The 19144-nt window shown below is 39.6% G+C and overlaps 1 protein-coding gene across 2 annotated transcripts; it reads left to right on the top strand.

Moving 5' to 3' along the window:
• Positions 1 to 4842: 4842 nt before the first annotated feature.
• On the top strand, positions 4843 to 13956 carry gata4 (GATA binding protein 4). 2 transcript variants are annotated; one of them, XM_069158281.1, is made up of 6 exons: positions 4843 to 5583; positions 10086 to 10252; positions 10393 to 10518; positions 11459 to 11540; positions 11961 to 12097; positions 12310 to 13956. In XM_069158281.1, exons 1-6 carry the CDS (start codon positions 5061 to 5063, stop codon positions 12433 to 12435), a joined length of 1161 nt encoding a protein of 386 aa, XP_069014382.1. In that variant the 5' UTR covers positions 4843 to 5060; the 3' UTR covers positions 12436 to 13956. The 2 variants fall into 2 exon arrangements, with proteins under 2 accessions (XP_069014382.1, XP_069014383.1); XM_069158282.1 differs by having other exon boundaries at positions 11939 to 12097.
• The last annotated feature ends 5188 nt before the right edge of the window (positions 13957 to 19144 follow it).

Genomic DNA, 19144 nt, shown 5'->3' with positions numbered 1-19144 from the left:
CTAATTTGCCCTTCACGTCCAAACAAACAGCTTTCCCTCTCCCTGCCACATCAAACTAAGCCCCATGTATGAGAATATTAAACACTGGCTCTCCATTTGTGTGTGTGTGTGTGTGTGTGTGTGTGTGTGTGTGTGTTCCCTATTTGCTCTTTAGGCCTTTGCCAGCCAGCGGACTTTGGCCATTGCTTATCACAGGGAGAGGTCCTGGGATCCCTTGGTCTTCACTGCTAAAAATACACTCGCTATTGCAAGCACACACACGCACACACTCTGAGTGTCATGGGGCACCTAACCATGACTGGTATTAACAGGCTGTCAGTCAAATACCTGGCCAGTGTGATTGGTCAATGTGAAGAAAGTCAAATACTCGCTTGATCATAAAAAGTCACTCACAGAACTTCATTAGGGTTTTCCTCAATTTTATAGCTGATATTTAAGCCAGCAACGCCCGGCAGTGGAATTTCAAATATTAGCATACAAGCGTCAAAGAAACACTCAAACATTTGCGTAAGTGAGTTGGTTAAGTAGCTCTACAAACAGCAGACACCGTCGGGACAAAAGAGGTTTTGATAATTGAATTGTTATCATGTGTAATTGAGTGTTTAGTGATTTGTTTGCGCTGCTCTTCAAACTGTGAGAATCTGGAGTCCAATTCTGCAACTTGAGCCCGTCACATTTGAGAAGCTGCAACTGAGGAGTTAATAATTTATTCAAAAACACACTCCTGGTTAATGCTGCGTGTGTGTGCGTGTGTGTGTGTGTGTGTGTGTGTTTTATTCTGAGAGAGAGAGAGAGAGAGAGAGAGAGAGAGACGTGCTGCTGAAGCCCAGGTGTCTTGCTGTGAAAACCTGTGTCTCCCCAGCGTGACTCTCTGACCTTACCTGGGCAAACACACTAAATCCACAAGCATAACATTCAGATACCTTAGAATAACACACAAATCCAGAGATTTGCACATTTACATACACACAGGCACGATGCCACGAGAAAGTTGTTCCAATTTATCGAAAATGGAAAAAATGGGGGAGTAAATTAAAGTATTTGATTAATTGGAAAAACATAAATAAATACAATTCCTAAAATTAAACCTTCCTAAAGTAAAACTGGGATGTTATATTTGCATAGGACAAAATTACATTACATTTCATTTAGCTGACGCTTTTATCCAAAGCGACTTACAATAAGTGCATTTCAACCATGAGGGTACAAAACCCAGAACAACAGGAATCAAGAAACTACAATTTCTCCAAGAAAGCCAAACTACAAAGATCTATCAGTAAGTGTCATTTTAAGCGCTACTAAAGTTCTACTGTTCAAGGTAAAGTCTGAAGAGGTGTGTTTTCAGTTTGCGGCGGAAGATGTACAGAGTTTCCTCTGTCCTGATGTCGGTGGGGAGCTCATTCCACCATTTAGGAGCCGGGACAGCAAACAGTCGTGATTTTGTAGAGTGTTTAGGGCAAAATAGAGGAACAAATTGGGTTTCTTTTGTAGTAAATAGTATGAAATGTTCTGAAGTGAGCGACAAGGAAAAAGACTACAGACGCACAAAGAATCAGGTTTTGAACTTTTCAGTGTAAACTGAGAGCAGAGAGAGACCAAGGCTTTGTGTCGAGTGCTACGATTAAAGCTTTAATGTCTGTTTGGCAGTTTGGTTTGCAGACAGCAGTCAAATAAATGATACTGTAATTACAAAAATGTATGGTCTCAAATATAAATGGCCAGAGAAACAAAGACGGTTAATGCCAAAGTCATTCGTTGTCCAAAAGTGATTGCGTCAAGCAGTGAGCGGGTTTAACCACTTCAACTGATAACAGGGCAAATTAATCAAATTAATCTTGTTTTTGTTTTTTTTGTTGTAAAAAAATGAAATCAGTTATGTGCACATACCGATTTTCTTGCTGCAAACTTTTGGAACATGTAAAATTTAAAGGTGAGTTGAGGGCTGTCAGATAATGAAGAAACCTGGATAAATTAAACAGTAAAGACAAAATTTGAAAGTCGTCAGATGAGATCTGAAGTCTTTACGAACCCATTTGAGTTCACATTGATTTGCACTGTTTCATTGCTATCACTGATCAGATAAAACAAGATGATAAAAGAATGAATACTCTCTGCTTACACTGCAACGCCATACGCCAATGAAGAATACCAAGGAGTACAACTGAGTGTGTGTGTGTGTGTGTGTGTGTGTGTGTGTGTGTGTGTGTGTGTGTGTGTCAGCGTTTCACGAGCCTCCTATCATTCCACCTTCTGTGTTTTCCTGCTTCTCCATTTGAAGTGTTCTTCCTGGAGCCAGGAGTCTACGAGTTGCGTGTGTGTGTGTGTGTGTGTTTGTTTACATGCGTGTGTGTGTGTGTGTGTGTGTGTGTGTGTGTGTGTGTGTGTGTAAGGAAGAAGGGCAAAAGTAAGTCACCGACCCCAAATGATTGAATCTTTGCCCCAGTCAAGGCGGGGAACGTTTTCCTGGTGCCTGGACACAGACACACATAAACACATAAACACATAAACACACACACACACACACACACACACACACACACACACACACACACACACACACACACTTTCCTCAGCAACAGTCTGCTGTCGAACACATACCAGCATCTCTATCTTGTCCCTCACACAACACCTCCTCATTCATATACACTGACAGCAAACACACACTACGGGTGCACAGCATCATTGTTAGAAACACACATAGAAACACACATAGAAACACACACACACACACACACACACACAGTTTAAGACGGGCTCTGGCCTCTGTCACTGTCAGAGCTACAGCCTGGCATGTGCAAACACACAAATCAAAACACGCACTGTACTGCACAATAACAGAAAAGAGGATGAGTCCTGGTTGATTTTTGTTGGTATTTCTGTAAACTTTTAACCCTACATTCTGTCACTTTAGAGGGTGGATAGCAGCAGCTTATAGAAATAGCTTTAAAGAAAAATAATATCAATTGCTGGCTGGTTTCACCACCAAATTGCAGAAACTTCCCACTTTGTCATTGTCTCCCTCTCATGCTCAAAACATGAGAGCAAAAAACTCATATTGAACTTCTATACATTAACTGGAGCCATAAACTCATAAATCATCTTTATGCCTTCTCAGGCACACAGAACCACACCTTGATATTATTAGCCAGCAATTGGTGGCTGCCTTATCAGCTTGCAGTTACACATTGATAACAGTTCCCCATTTCCACTGAGGCAATATTGCACTGTTTGTCTTGACTTCTATGAGGGCGAATAGATTCAGAATTAAAATACTAAGGTTATAGATTATTATTCATCTTTCATAGATAGATAGATAGATAGATAGATAGATAGATAGATAGATAGATAGATAGATAGATAGATAGATAGATAGATAGATAGATAGATATTATTTTTCCTGTTATGTCTCATAAACACAACAGTAGGCTATAATTTATATTTTAGTATATTTACTGCAATAAATTCTGTTAAAAAGTGCACATTTGTCAGTTGTCATCAATTTGCATCACACTGAAAATTAAATGAAATAGATTATTGGTAGTTATTATCCTTCACATTGTAAAACTTAACCTTCATTCAGTAGAGTATTAATTGATGTCCCTGCACCCCCCCCCCGTCCCCCCCCCCAACACATACACACACGCACTCTGCGGGCTTTATTGGCCTGTGCAGAACTACATAATTCAATGAGCGGCTGTCTTTAGGAAGTGGCTGCACAATGACATGACCTGGTGTTTACTGTTGCTGGTGTCGATGACAGATATAAATCTGTCCTCATGAGGACAACAGCCGCCGGACATTTCCGACTAAAGCAACACTATTCTTCATTTTGTCATGTTAAAAAAAAACAAAAAAACTCAGTATGGACGTCAAGACGTCATGTGACAACAAATTGAAACTAATAAATCATCAGTTCGACCTTCCAGGTCACTGCACATAGGATTTTTGACATCACTGTTCCCTTAACATGGCCCAATTCAGGACTTTTCTAAGTCGTTAATAACGAACATAATAATTAAAAAAAAAAAAAAAGATTTAGATCGCGTTTGGCACCACTCTGCATCACCGATATTTTCAACCTTTTCAGTGATTTATTTCAATGCAGCTTCAACAAAAGAGGACAAACAGCCTATTATAAAACACGTTTTCAAAAAAAATGATGTTTATCATGCACCTGATTGCACCTATTTATAACTTTGAATATCACCGGTAAAAGAGATATAGGCTGCAGCATTCATAGATCGTTTTAAAAACGAAAAAGTGGGGCAAACATTTGACTTCTCTACCTGATCATTTCAGATTAACCAAAATGTTTTGACGAATGGGCGCAGTGTTCAGTGAATTCTTGTAATGTCAAGTAACCCTTGTATCCTTTATCATCTATTCATAAAATTAAGGATTTTTTAGGATTTTATGAAGACATTTTATAATCTTTCAAATAGAAGACAAATAGAAACGTCTCCGCTTCATTTTGAAGGTCTAAGAATAAATAAATCAGTAAATCTTCTGCAAACATTTTTGTTCATTGATTTAATTCTCAAATGAAAAATAAAACTTAATAAACATTAAAAACAAAGAAACAAAACCGTATTTTATCGACCGGTATATAATCAGTAAGAACATAAAGACATTTAGCCAAATACATGGGATATCTAAAATTGGGTGTTACATTTTTTTTGTAAACTGATCAAATTTAAATCTTCACGTTTTTATTTCCCATAGAGAGAGAGAGAGAGAGAGAGAGAGAGAGAGAGAGAGAGAGAAGGACAGAAAGAGAGAAATAAAGAGAGAGAGAGAGCGAGAGAGAGCTAGAGGATAACAGCTGCATCTTGATCACAAGGAATCACTCCTCCTCCTCCTCTCTTACATTTATTTTTATTTTGTGGATGTTTCGCTTGCTTCTTTGCAGACCTTCACAGCGGGTCTGATTTCAGGGGGCTTGCCGGGTTGTTTTAAAGTGCATGTTTTTACGGTAATATGCAGTAACCCTGTGCGTCGCTGCATCCACACTATTACTTATCTCGTCTATCAACACGGATGTTAAACTCCAAGGAGTGGATATGTACCAGGGCATAATGACAACCAACCACGGACCCCCTTCCTATGAGGCCGGATTTCTGCACAACACCTCGGCGGGCACCTCTCCGGTTTATGTGCCCACCACCCGGGTCGTCACCCCCATGATTCCCGCGCTGCCTTACCTCCAGACGCCCGGTGCATCTCAGCAGAGCAGTCCCGTGTCGAGTCACTCTGCTTGGGCGCAGCCGGGCGCAGACTCGGTGCCCTCATACAACCACTCCCCGGTGTCTTCGCGCTTCACCTTCTCCACCAGCCCACCTCTGTCCTCCGGGGTGGCCACGGCCCGGGAGACGGCAGTTTCTTACACCAGCCCTCTAAACATCTCTACTAACGGTAGGGAGCACTACGGCGCCCGAGGCCTCAGCGGGTCCTATCACAGCCCCTATTCGGCCTACATGAGCCCAAACGTGGGGGCAACATGGCCGGCGCCCCCCTTCGACAGCCCTGTTCTCCACGGTCTCCAAACTGGCGCTCCTCCCGGCACAACACGGCACCCAAACATAGGTGAGCACCAGGAAATAAAATACTCCTATTTCTTTATTTTAACATTCAAAAATGTGTGCAAAAGTCATTCTGTCTTTTCAAATAAAATATGTTTAAATTTCTGAAATTCGAGGTCATCCAGACAGAAATGAGAGGAATGTCAAACTCAGCTTCAACAAGGAGAAAGACGACATTAATTGTATTAAAAAAAAAAAAAAGAAACACGTTTTCGTTCTTCATCTAGGCTACTTATGTTTGGGCTTAATTTTATGAATCAAAAACGACAAAAGGTAATGGCAGTAACATTTCAAACAAACGAGGAGAAATGTTTTAAAATTGTTATTTAATGACGGTCAACAAACTGCAGCGGACCAATCGAGCAATAATATAGTCTATAATATAAACGGCCCGAAATATGATTTTAAAATAGCAAGTAAATTATAGCTAACAATGCAATAGCCTATAACAATATTACATGTGTGATTTATTACACAACTACTGGTATAAATCAAATCCATTACACTCCTCATATTTTGGCCTGTTTTTTATTTTAAAAAATAGCAGATCAGGCTACATAATTGAATTTCTATGAAAGAGAATTAACGTCAAAAGAACAAGGTTGTTATGTTCATCACATCTAATTTTGAACATTATTAACAACAACACACCAATTAAAAAAATTACCCCACTTGGATACAGTCATGTAATGCAACACAATTTAAGCCTTAATATGACTTTATATAATTTATACATAGGCCATATAACTTAATATTGTATCTCCTGAAGCAATTTAATGACATTAATAATGACTAATAACGTATTTTATTTTGTAGCTGCCGTTAAAATATGTATTCCTGTTGTAAAACAAATGAATGTGGAGACTAAATATATTAGAAGTATAAAAAGACATTCTGAGTGCATGACAGTCAGTTAACTGTCTCATCAAAACTCACATGTTTAATGCACCCACCCCAAGTCAGACTTCAGACTGTATGTTTCCTTTACATTGGGAATCAAATAAACATTATTGGTTTGATACAAATTCATATTTAACAGCCGCTGAATTGATAACACAGTTTATGGGGATTATTGTGGTTTATGAGTTGTGTTTGACTGCGGCCTCCTGGATCAGATTAGATCAGATTTAATTTGAAGGGAATCACATCCCTGGAAACTTAACAGGAGAGTCTTTTCTGTGAATCCTCTCTGATTAAATAAAACATTTATGTTAGGAGTAGCTGTGACCTGCCCAGCCTCCAGCCTGAGCAAAAGTCTGACTGATGGGTCCTTCGTGTCCCTGCACTGGACCTGAATTTGGCCTATAGCTGCAGGCTGCAGTGTACTCTGGACCATATGGATGACAGAGGTTTCACAACACATTTGTTTTGCGTAGGTTGTCAGGTTTTCAATGGCTGCGACTTGCACCTTGTGTAGTCTATGCTACTAATCAGCGTTGAGTTTGTTTGACCCGTGTTTCTCACATTATCTACAGTTTGTGCACGGCTGCAGGCTGATGAGGGACGGACTCGTTTCGTTAATCTTTTTATGCAGTTGAATATATGAGCATGTTTCGATTCAGTGTCATGTAACTTTACACAGTTGCTACGGGCCATTTTAAGATATATCACTAAAAGTAGCAGCTGATTACACCGTCATTTTTAAACACCAGGTACTCGTACTGTACCAGTTAATTGCAAGTGACCTGTGTGGTGCTTATTTAAGTTTAAATGGCCATCGCCTGAACTGTTTGATGAAGACAGAAAAAAGATCAATTGTGCAGCAGTGTGAGAGATAACAGCATTGATCCAGTCTGACCTCTTCATCTCATTACAGTCATACTCTTGTTCAGTCACTGCTTTTGTTTGCAAAAGTTTAGTCTGATGAAGTGGCATTCAGCCATAAAAGCATATTATTCTGTCAGCGAATAAGAGATGGGGAACTCCCTCATCTGTTAACTAAAAAATGAAAGAGAAAACTCATCATCACACAGATCATCACATATATTCTTGCTATATTCAACAGATGGTTTGCATGAGGAAACAAAACCAAAAACATTTGCACAAACCGTTTTGATTATCAAATGAAATGCCCAACTTCAGTTTTTGTGTTATTTGACCATGAGATCACAATTACTTTCATCTTAAAATAGCTGATAAACATGTTATCATCTAAAGAACTTAGATATATTGTTACTGATTAGAAAAAAAAGACAAATCATTATTTATGGGACATAATTTGTGCATTTATTTATATCCTATTATAATCGTTCTTTTGCAAAATCAGATTAAGATGGAAATTTATTGGCTAAACCATTCATCCAATTACAGAATCTTTTAAATCATTACTTGTTGGATAATGTCATTGTTATAGTTTCTGAAAAAAATATGTTGTCTGTTTTATATAGTCCAATATGTCCCTGGAAGTCATGATAATAAAAAGCATATTTCACATAAGGAGCAGCATTTCTTAGCTGTGGAATTTAGAATACAAAAACAAATGATAACTTGATAATGACTTTAAAAAGTCATTTAAAAAAAAAAAGAAGGCATTTGCAGTTTGTTTGGCATTTGGGTAAACAGTGGGGGAAATAACCTTTTAGTAAAATACAATTTAAAAAGCAATTAACGTCAAATCTAATTAAAAACTCAACGCAAAACAGAAAAATACATTCTATTCTGAAGAGCAGCTGGTGGTGTAGAATATATTTAGATATTTTACTTATCCAAAAGGGATGCCAAGAAAATATTATCCACAAATCATGTGATTACTTAAAGTATTAAAAGTAAATGCAGAAAAATGACCCAACATCATTATAGATTTTATTATTGTTTCTATTTTATCATTTAATTATTACTGATGTACTCAAGTAGAATTTGACTCTTGCAGATGAAGCTAGTTAACCTGCTTTAATCACTATATTGTTGGGTAAACTGTAAAAATGACTCATATGCTCATTTTCTTTTTGTCAGTAAAAATTAAAGTAAAAGGAAAATGTGGAGAAAACGTTTAAAGTAGAATTGAAATTGAAATACTTAAATATAGTTTTTGAGTAAATGTTCTCAAGACTTACTTTCATCCACTAAAAATTAGGTTGAATAGGTTGAAATGTTAAAAAGTATGCAATATATGAATGTACAAAATTGGATTTGCATTTAGTTATGTTATATAGTGACTGACAATAAACTGTATGCATCACATTTTGATATTTTGATCATACGAAGTCTCCACACAGATGGATGTAAGTAAAAGCCTAATATTCCAACCTGAAATGTAACAGAGTCAAAGTATATTGTCCAAACAAAGTAAATATTCAGCAATTGTTGAAGTACCCAAAATTTGTACTTAAAATAATAAACTCTTCATCTGTGACAACAGAAATAGACTCTGTACAGATAGTAGTCCTCACGTCACATGTGAATGAGCCTTTTATTTCCATTGTCCCCTTTGGCCTCCTAACGCGTTTGTCTGGGTGTTTTTTTTTTTTTTTTAACTGCACCCTGATAAAGACACACACTGACATTTAAACAGTTGGAAAAAAAGCAAACTTTCATTTAGATAGAGGTGGGCGCTGCAGTGTTTCTTTTGTGTATTGTCTCGTATTGCTGCGTTGTGTTGGCTACAATGACTGCTTAGCTCAAGGTTAGCTTGCCCTGCCATCTCTGTTTGGCTCTCAGCCTTGAGGAGGCCTGCATGTGTATGAGTGCCGTTCTAGTTGCAGTGTGCCGCAAGGGAGGACCAGATGCTAGGCCAGGTTCATACTATCTGAAGAAGAGTAATTATGCGTAGCAAAGTGTGTGATTAAAAACACATTATGATGTGGTTTCAGTGTAAATCCATCAAGACATTGAGTCTACACGTCAGATAACTGCTGCAACTTGTGCTGATGGTATGACAGCTGTATGAAGAAAAAAGAAAGCCAAACTATCACCTCCACCCCACAGATTGATGTCTTGAATCGTGAAGGGCTAAGTGGTTCTTGGGAAATACTCCGTTATGTGCCAAAATAGAGAGCGAAGATTGCATTTATCAGATGTCGTGAGATGTGATAGACATGGAGTCGGTATTTTAATATGATGGAGCTCTATTCCATCTCTATTTCCAGGCGGCTTTTATCTCAGGGGAGTTGTGAGATAAGGAGGGATTCCAGGCTGCTGTTGTGAGGGACCTCACGGCAGCAGCCTGCCCCTCCTGCTGGCGTATGAATGCCAATGCACGTCATAATTAATCTATCAGGGTTTGGACTGTGCAGGAAATAATTATGGAAATATTTTTTTGTGGCATAAACCCTGTGGAATATATTTTTTTCTAAGAACCACAGACTTAGTTCCACCAAAGTTTTGAATGTGTTTCAAAGTCTAAGTGTTGAATAACTTATTTCAGCTCATATGGGAGACCCTTATGATGTTTAAAGATGAAACTACTACTATCAGAATAGAGAGTAACAGCGGGACTATCTCGACCAAAAGAACATTTCTGTCAAGTAACTTGATTTATTATTTATTTCATATTTGTTATGAAAATAGATTTGTTTGATGACTTCGCTGAGGGACGAGAGTGTGTGAACTGTGGGGCGATGTCAACCCCCCTCTGGAGGCGGGATGGTACTGGCCACTACCTGTGTAATGCTTGTGGACTGTACCACAAGATGAATGGCATCAACAGACCTCTTATCAAACCCCAAAGACGGCTGGTAGGTGATAGCAGATCACGTGAGCAGCATCTTCTCCTCATCAACTCCTATTAAAGAGATCATTTTTGCCCTGTGTGATGAAAAATGATTTCTCCACCTCTTTCTCTTCACTGATGATTGACTTGTTTTATCTGCCTCAGTCTGCCTCGAGGAGGGTGGGCCTGTGCTGCACCAACTGTCACACCACCACCACAACCCTGTGGCGACGAAATGCAGAGGGAGAGCCGGTCTGCAACGCCTGTGGGCTCTACATGAAACTCCACGGGGTGAGAGAGAGAGAGCGAGAGGAGGGACACTCACTTTAGGAAATAATTTGTATTTGCATCTTCTAAATATGTTCAGAAAATCTAAATGAATTGACATGGAGGACGCAGGTCCACATTTGAGCATAGTACAGATCAAGCACAGTGATAGTTTAACTTTCGTAATGAAAGTCTAATCTAATGCTTCGGTAAGAAATTTGTAATTTATTGAAATCAGCTGAAACCAATAGCTGCATGGATGGTAAGAAATGAAATTCAATTGTATTCATATTGTGTCAAATCATAACACAAGTCATTTCAAGGCACTTCACGTAGTAAAGGCTTTGCATCAGAACCTTACTACATCCACAAAAAAAACAAATGTCCACATAGGACACACGTGATCACATCTATGACACATGTTTACCACATGTTGGCACATATGGTAATAGGGGGGAAATATGTGGAAAAGCTTTCACATGGGAATCTGCATGGGCTTCACACATTACATCATGAAAATGTTCCGAAACCACATTTCCGATGAGCAAAATGCACATGTGCACTATCTCATGTATCTGGTCCCATGTGATCACATGGGTTTTTGCACATGTGAAATTCCATTGGCTTTTCTGTAATGGCAGACTCAGAGGTGGGCGGCCTTCTGCCTTGACCTCTTGGGGTGATGGAGAGCAGAGAGAGAAAATAAGTTTAAAAAATACAGGAGACAATAAGCGATCAATCAATCAACGCTGATACATAAAGGTGATAAAACCAATGACCTCTCCCAGTTTGTGGGAAATAAATGTTTTAGTTTTACAGATATCCAAATATATGTTGTATATTTTTTTGCCATAATCTAGCTTAAATCTTGATTTTGGGAGATTTTGGCTCCAGCCTTTATGGATGTTGCACATATAACATCTGAATTCAGTTGGACTCTTTCTTTGCCTTGCTGTCTCCACAGGTTGCCCGACCTCTGGCAATGAAGAAAGAGGGGATCCAGACCCGCAAACGCAAACCCAAGAACCTCAACAAGTCCCAAACTGGTGAGTCTCAAAAAGGCTTGTCATTATAGTTGTGTGCAGACTAGATGTAGATCTAGATATGACATTAACAGGGGCAAAGCTATAGGTCTCTCTTCCCTGAGACCTGTGACCATCATTATTTATCTGAACAAACAAAACATCAATAAGTGAAAAAACAAAAAAACAAATTCGAATTATCTAATAAGAAAAAGCATCCGGTGCCCATGTTTATATTTTGTGGAGTTTTATAAACTGTGTTTCAAACCCAGAGCAATAATTTGCAGTGCTAATGCATCACGCCTGGTTCCCCACTAACTTTTGCACCAAAGATTAAAAGTATGTTTTTGTAGATTTGTTCGCGTAAATGTCATGCGTTTATGCAGCAAGACCCATTCGCATATGTTTCTATACATGTCCAGTAACCCTCCGTGTCCCCTGCAGGGACTCCAGGCAGCGAGGGGACTCCAGTTACACCCAGCAGCACTCCTCGCGCCTCCACCACCACGGAAGAGTCTCGCCAGATAAAGACAGAGCCGGAAAATCACAGCTTGTACACACACCACAGCACACACGCACAGGTGAGACCAAAAAAAAAAAAAAAAGTTATATAATGACAAAAGCAGCTTTTCAGTTCACAAAAAAAATTAAAAGTAACAAACATTTCGTATTTCTATGTATAATTATCATGTAAAAAGAGGGTGAAAAACCAGAGGGGCCCTCATATATAAAAACAACCAGACATGATGCATGAAAAGATTCCTGCTCATCATCTTCTCTTGCATCTTTTCAGATTTCAGCCCCACCAGCCTACATGGCAGCTCAGGGAGGCGCCATTCCTCTCAAGATGCCCCCTGGGGCACATAACGGGTCTTCTGGCTCCAAAGCTGAGCCCTGGAACAACCTAATCCTGGCTTAGAGGACCTACAGCCCAGCGCAGAGACCTACCTATCGACAGTATGTCAGTTAAACCCTCCTGAGGTTTCTGTAGCAGACTGCTGCCCTCGCTCCAGCTAATCCCACTGTGTCCTACACACTGTCCACTGCGGTCAGTACTGGGACAGAAATGCGAAAGCAATGAAGGACTGAATGGAGTTTGTGTCAGACATTTGAAAACTGAGCAGTGATTAGATTCACACAATAACTCTTGAACAAGGGAAATTTATGCTATTCTCATCGTTTCCACAACATCGTTGCAGAGGCATTAACTGCTTTACAAATGCGGTAACATAATACAATAACAAACAACAGTGATATTTTTATATAGACATGTTTTCTTCATTGTGATGATTTGCGTAATATTATTGTGAATTGATAAGACATACAAAACATGTAAAAACGTTGCACCACCGAGGAGTCCTGAGTGTAATTAAAAGGTCAGTTCACAAACAAATGAAAAGTAACAAATACAGTTTCACACTTATCCCTCGTGGTCTCTAGAAGAATGCAGTTACACTACCACAATGCAGTATAGATAAATGGAGTTTTGTTTATGGTGCTAAAAGCTTTAAAATATTGTCTTAAAATTTCAACAATTTTTCTGTATTTTATCCGGAGAAACCGGCATATTGCTTCTGGTAAAGCACACTGCTATCGAGTTCTTCAGATGTCATATTTTAAGTATTTGAGCTCGCTACAGCAGTTAAAGCACAAACAAAACAACTCTCATTTACAATAGCTCGGTTTCTTTAGGTGTCCCAATAAGCCATGACAGGACACCAGGACCATGAATCCACCTTATGCAAATGAGATGCAGCCCATTTTAGACTTCTTAATTACACCTGTGCTTTTCCTGCCATGGCAAAAATAAACGTCTCCTGCGACAAAGGTCTATTGCCACTGAATACAACCAGCTATGACGTTTCGCAGCGTGTCTTATCCTCCAAAACACAACCTGATCAAAAGCATTCCTCATAAAATTACTACAACATGACATCTATCACTCCTCAGCAACAGTCCAATAATCTTCAGTAAAACAGAGGAGTGAATGTGGGTGGATGGCAGCGCCGGTGCGTAACTCCCTCTGCTGGCACAAGCACAGACATGCATCCATTAGACTTTCTTTTAATACTTTAAGGCCTGACCAAAATATCCCAATAAGTATTTATTACTATAAGCTCAACCCCAAACCACATTATCATCTAATTATGTTCTGTTTCATTAGGGTTGTTTGAAGGACTACTGTGTCAAGACTGTACAGTATGTTATCAAGACTTAATACTTTAATTTTCTTGTGACGAGCTCGGAGGCAACCGGTGTAAATGTTGGATATTGCCACATGTAATTACAATAATATATGATCTTATACGTTAAAATCTCCACTCCAGTATAATTGTGTACTACGCCATTTGTGATATATTGTAGGTAAAGACACAGACTAATAAAGACAAAGCATTTTGACATGATTCAAATGGTATGTAAAGGTGGTGTCATTCATTCTGCTTCAAGAACATGGCAAACATTTGCCAAATATTTAGTCTTATCGTCTTTTCATCATTCTGTCAAATTGTCCATTTAAGTAACAGCTTTTCAATCTTCCTCTGTAAACTGTAATTTCCCAATTTGTAAGTATTGTTCCGTGACCCTCAGAATATCTTTGATAAAAAGCTGGATGGTACATCGATTGAAGCATTCAGTCAGCCTCTCCCTGATGAACTCTGCATACCTGCCCTGTGCCATCTCCCTCCAACACTGTCGAAACACGAGTCTCATTTGATCCTGCTGAGCATCACGTACTTGTGAGCTAAAGGTGTAGTCGAGTGCCCACGTCTGTCCTCTTTTTAAATATTCCTCAAAACTCTCGGCTTTCCCTGAAAGCAGAACCTCTGCAGCCTCAATCATCGTGTTCGTCTCCTGTGTCATGACTCGTTTCTCATCTTCTGCTTGGCTTTCAAAAATAGTGTGCATACTTTTGAAGTAACTCTTCCAGTCCTGCCTGTGCATGGCGGCAATCAAAGGAAAGTTCACTCGTCCAGATCTCGGCAGATTTTTAGCAACAGCAAACACAGTTTCACACAGAGGATTAAATTCAGTGCTCCTTTCAACTGCTTTAACATAGCTCTCATAGCACACACTTTGATTGATACATTCCACTTGTCTGAAGTCAATGTCCTTGAACAGAGTTTCTTTGGATCCTTTAAAGCCCCAGCATCTCGCATAGCCTATATGAGTCCTGATTCCATACACACCCCACCACTCCCGAGCCTTATGAACCAGGTTTAGCATGCATGGTTCAGTGTTTCTCGACAAACATGGGCTGTTTATGGTAAAAATGTACACCTTCCAGTCTTCAGACGGCCCCTCTGACTCAAGCACTTCCTGGGTTTGTTTAACAATGATGTCCTCGCTGTGTTCTCCTTTGTTGTAGTTTGGATAGTATGGCCCATACATGATGACCTCCTCCAGTTTCTCAATAACTGCCCAGGAGTGTTGTTTATCCTCCGCGCCACATTCCTCGGTGATGTCACGGTGAAACTCCAAAAATCTATTGTTCACCGAGTCGCTGAGGAAAAAGTCCTCTGTGGCTTGTTTGAATCTGAGATGCTCTAAAACTTTCTTCACTGAGTACTGCGTGTCTGTCCAGGATGATGTCTGCTCTGAGAGGCCTCTAGTGTCGATTAGATTGGTCTGTCCATTTGCACACGTTTCACATTTGCAGGGGTGACCATGGCTTTTCCTGTGATGCAAAAATTTCAAATCTTAGTAAAATATGCCAAACAAGGTCATTATTTAACATGCTACATCTCGTCTGTTTCATCTGTACAACAACTGAAATATAAAAAGAGCAGTTAATGGTTTTGTGAGGGGTCATGTGTGGAACTATATGCCGACACCAATAACTTGCTGGACTTGTTGTTGCCTTCAGAGCCATGCTTTCTCCCTGCCTCCAGTCCTTCTGCTACGGTGAGCAAGTCTGCTACCGACTTCAGCCACATATTTACCCCGAAGACGTGAGTAGTATCACAAACGTTACATCTAATTTGTGTTTTCGCCTCTAAAAAAAAAATCTTCTCTACAAAGAAAGCTTCTAAATATATTTTAAAAGGCTCTTTTCAGGGTCAACAATAAACCATGATGCTCAAAATTGTGAATTTAAATCATCGCTGACTAGACTAGATTAATCCAAAATGTATTTTTCACCATAGAATTAAATACTTCTTTGCAATTAAAAAAAAATTGTTTCAGAAAATATGTCTTAAAAAAATATTTCCAGATACAGACAGCTGATTGTAGCTCAAATTTTCATAAATCACAAAACAGTTTAGATAAGATCTTGAAATTTAGTAATCAGAAATATTGAATGTGACGTAAATACAAATTACTGATGTTAACTGTGTGTTCTATATGCATATTTCTAGGGGGGGGGGGGGGGGGTGTTTGCAGACGTATTGTGTACGAGACCAAACTGACTTCGTGCCATGTGGAAGTGAAAGTTACCCGAAATACCCTGATCTAAAATAACATCTGTAATCAACTTCACACCACGCAGTATGAAAATAAACTGTATTTCTTAGTCAGTCAGTACTTACTTGAGCCTGTCGGTCTCGTATCGATCCGGCTGAGTTTTCAGTGTGGCCAAACATTTCCTCTTACAGAGAGGAGGCTGCTTTTCATATCCATCGAACAGACTCCGTTTACGACTAAACCTGGATGAAAATGCACAGACTGATTTACATATAGAATCGGAGAGTAGTGTATGGGAAGAACCTGTTCAACTATACTGGAGGACACTAATCACCATGATAGACCTATAAGACTGAGAGAGGTGACATAAGTCTAAAAGTTGAAAAGAGTATTTTTCTAAATGTAAAAAGTGAGATTACTTACGTGGGTAAATCCATTCAGTCTCCCCACGTCTAGTAGCTCACGAAATGTCCAACCAAAATGATTCTCTTGCTCTCTCTGTGTCTGAGAAGTCAACTGTTGCACTCTCTATTTGTTCACTCAGGTAGATAATTGCGAGTTTTGTGACTAATAGCATTCAGCCCCCCCCCCCCTCCTCCTCCTCTTGGCAATGCCGGCAGCCACACAGATACGACCTAACCTGCACTGTTAATGTATCTCCTCTTTTGTGTGAGTGTGTCATCAACTGTCATATGATATCCTCAGTGGTCCTTTTTCCCAGTTTGGCAAGTATACATTAGAAATAGTTTCAAGTTTCACCTCACAAAGGACACAGTTAAAGATAATATAAAGAGTGAAAAACAAAGTAGTTAAAAAAAGAAGAAAAGGGAGGCTTTTTGTTCACGTTTTATTTCAGAGAGTCGGAAAGATTTAAGCTTGAGGTTGGCTAAGTTTAACAGCACTTGGCCCTTGAGCAAAATCCATTACACATTATGCATGTTGGCCTGGGTTCACATCCAACATTTCACAAAAGTCTTTTCATCAAAATGTAAGACATTTTGCTTGCTATTATTTTCACACATATACCATATAGGCCAATGATCTGCTATCTGGAGATACAGCAAATCTATTTGCATTCATAATAAATAGCTATAACAGTATATTACTTTCAACCTAATCATATAATTTTAAAGATGTTTTCCAATTTATTTGCAACATGTAATCACTCTCTTTTATGTTTCCTTGAAATGTTATATGTTACTCAAATTAAGCATGTTTAGCTTGTGTCAAATGAAGGCCTGTTATGAGAAGACTCCTACTATGAGCAGAGTAACATGTTAGACTGGTTCTGGATCTTACTTTGTATGAACTGGCAACAAGTGTGTTTTGTCAGCACTTTTATGTTGTGGTTGTTGCGACAGTGAAATACGACAGTGTTTCATTCCACAATGTCGACTGTGTGAGATGATTTCATTAGAAAGTCATAGTTGAGACAGAGAGGAATTGTGAGGCAATCGAGCAGGGGAATGACTTGTAGCAGAGGGCTGCCTGCTCATCGAACCAGACTCACTGCTGATGGATTCCGCACCCATGTGGTTCGTGTCCCGAATGTTGACTTTTTAATGTCAGGTTGTTGTTTTTTAACTTCAGAGGAAAAGTAGAAAGAGAGTTAGAGAGAGGGAGGGACAGACAGAGGGAGAGTTAGAGAGAGGAAAGCTTCTTGGCTCATCCAGTCAAGGATCTTGGAGGAGGCCCATACGCTTACTGATGGGATTGTTGCAGTGCAGTCTGTTACACAGAGAGCTGCCAGGCAGGAGTTTTCGCTCCCTTCTCCGAGTTCCTCATCTGGGAGCCTTCAAGGCCCTCATTCCTTTCACACAATGCCCTGTGGTAATTGCTGCAGATACAACGGACTCATTCTCCTCTCTAGACATTTGGACTAAGGCAGGAAAGCAGGCACAAAAACTTGTGTTCTCACTTCTCTTGCTTAATCAGAGCTCTTCTCAGGACTGTAAAAACAGGCTTGATTGAGTCTAATGTTAGTTTTGTTGCACTTTACAGGGCGAGACATTTCAACCTGTTCTCGTTCCTATTGATCCATCGAGTTTTGTGAGCAGAGTTCTGACCAGCCAGGTAACAAGAGAACACCAGTTTGCATGTGCAGGGCCTTGAAAATCAGGCTGATCAGCAAAAAAGCTCAATAGCTGGGCTATGCAACTGCCACACCTAACTGCAAAACTAGGTGAAGCACTTATGTTAAAAGAAATAATGATGAATTCATTTTATTTAAGCTCATTCTGTTCTATGATCCTTGTTTTGCTTCTTGAGTTTCCTGTATATACAGTAATTGAGGAACAGGGATGGATATAAAGATGTTAATGACACTGCTGCTCTTACTTGAACCGTTAAATGATCCAATGCTATAATGAATCTGTAATTGGTTCTTTTGGATTTTTTTTTTTTAAGAGAAAGAAAAAAACACCACTGTATATACGTGTGTGTGTGTGTGTGTGTGTGTGTGTGTGTGTGTGTGTTCATGGCAGGCCCAGAAGCAGACGCACATCAGGATGTTAATTGGAAACAAGGAAGTTATTTATTGAAAACAGTTAGTTGTGATGGCCTGAATCCTTGCAGGCTATGTTCAGAGTCTGAGTGAAAGTGACTAGAGTCCAAGAGTCCAGGCAGCTTTGACGACTACCGATGATCTCCGTGGACTGTTGCAGGTACTGAGGGCAGGGTCAACTGTGACCTCCCGAGGTCCGACACAGGAATGCCAAGGCGAGTGCCTTCAGGTGGTCTCCGTGGACCGACGCTGGACTTACAGGTGATTTTAGGCCGGTGACCTTCGTGGATCGGTGCAGGACTCCCAGGGTTCCTCAGCCGGTGATCTTATTTAAAATTATTTCCAGAACAGCCCCAGAATTTAGCTTCAGAGCAATGTTTTTGATCACAAGAGTAAGGGTGATTACAGAACATGCCAGTCATGCCACGGTATGTCGTCCAAAACGTTAAAAAAACATCATGGTGTCATGTCGTCCGAAAGGTTAAAAAAACGTAACATGTACGTTGTCCGAAATGTTACGAAAAACGTAATACATGGTCAAAAAACAACAACATGTTTTGCAGTTTCTCCTGCAAAGAAGAATGGGAGAAACTGCCCAAAAATAGGTGCCAAGCTTATAGCATCACACTCAAAAAGACTTGAGGCTGTAATTTCTGCCAAAGCTGCTTCAACAAAGTATTGAGCGAAGGCTGTGAATACTTATGTACGCGTTATATTTTCG

Source organism: Embiotoca jacksoni, unplaced genomic scaffold (assembly GCF_022577435.1).
Source record: "Embiotoca jacksoni isolate LCO1_2020_lvr unplaced genomic scaffold, fEmbJac1.0.p SCAF_23, whole genome shotgun sequence".
Lineage (NCBI taxonomy): Eukaryota > Metazoa > Chordata > Actinopteri > Embiotocidae > Embiotoca > Embiotoca jacksoni.
Note: the sequence above shows the minus strand (reverse complement) of the source record. Positions and strands in the feature narration are given on the sequence as shown.

Excerpts from the sequence above, each read along its gene's own strand:
- gata4 (XM_069158281.1), top strand. The coding sequence starts at position 5,061 with ATGTACCAGGGCATAATGACAACCAACCACGGACCCCCTTCCTATGAG. Across the intron at positions 10,519-11,458 it reads TCTACATGAAACTCCACGGG|GTTGCCCGACCTCTGGCAAT; the intron begins GTGAGAGAGAGA and ends CTGTCTCCACAG. Across the intron at positions 12,098-12,309 it reads ACCACAGCACACACGCACAG|ATTTCAGCCCCACCAGCCTA; the intron begins GTGAGACCAAAA and ends GCATCTTTTCAG.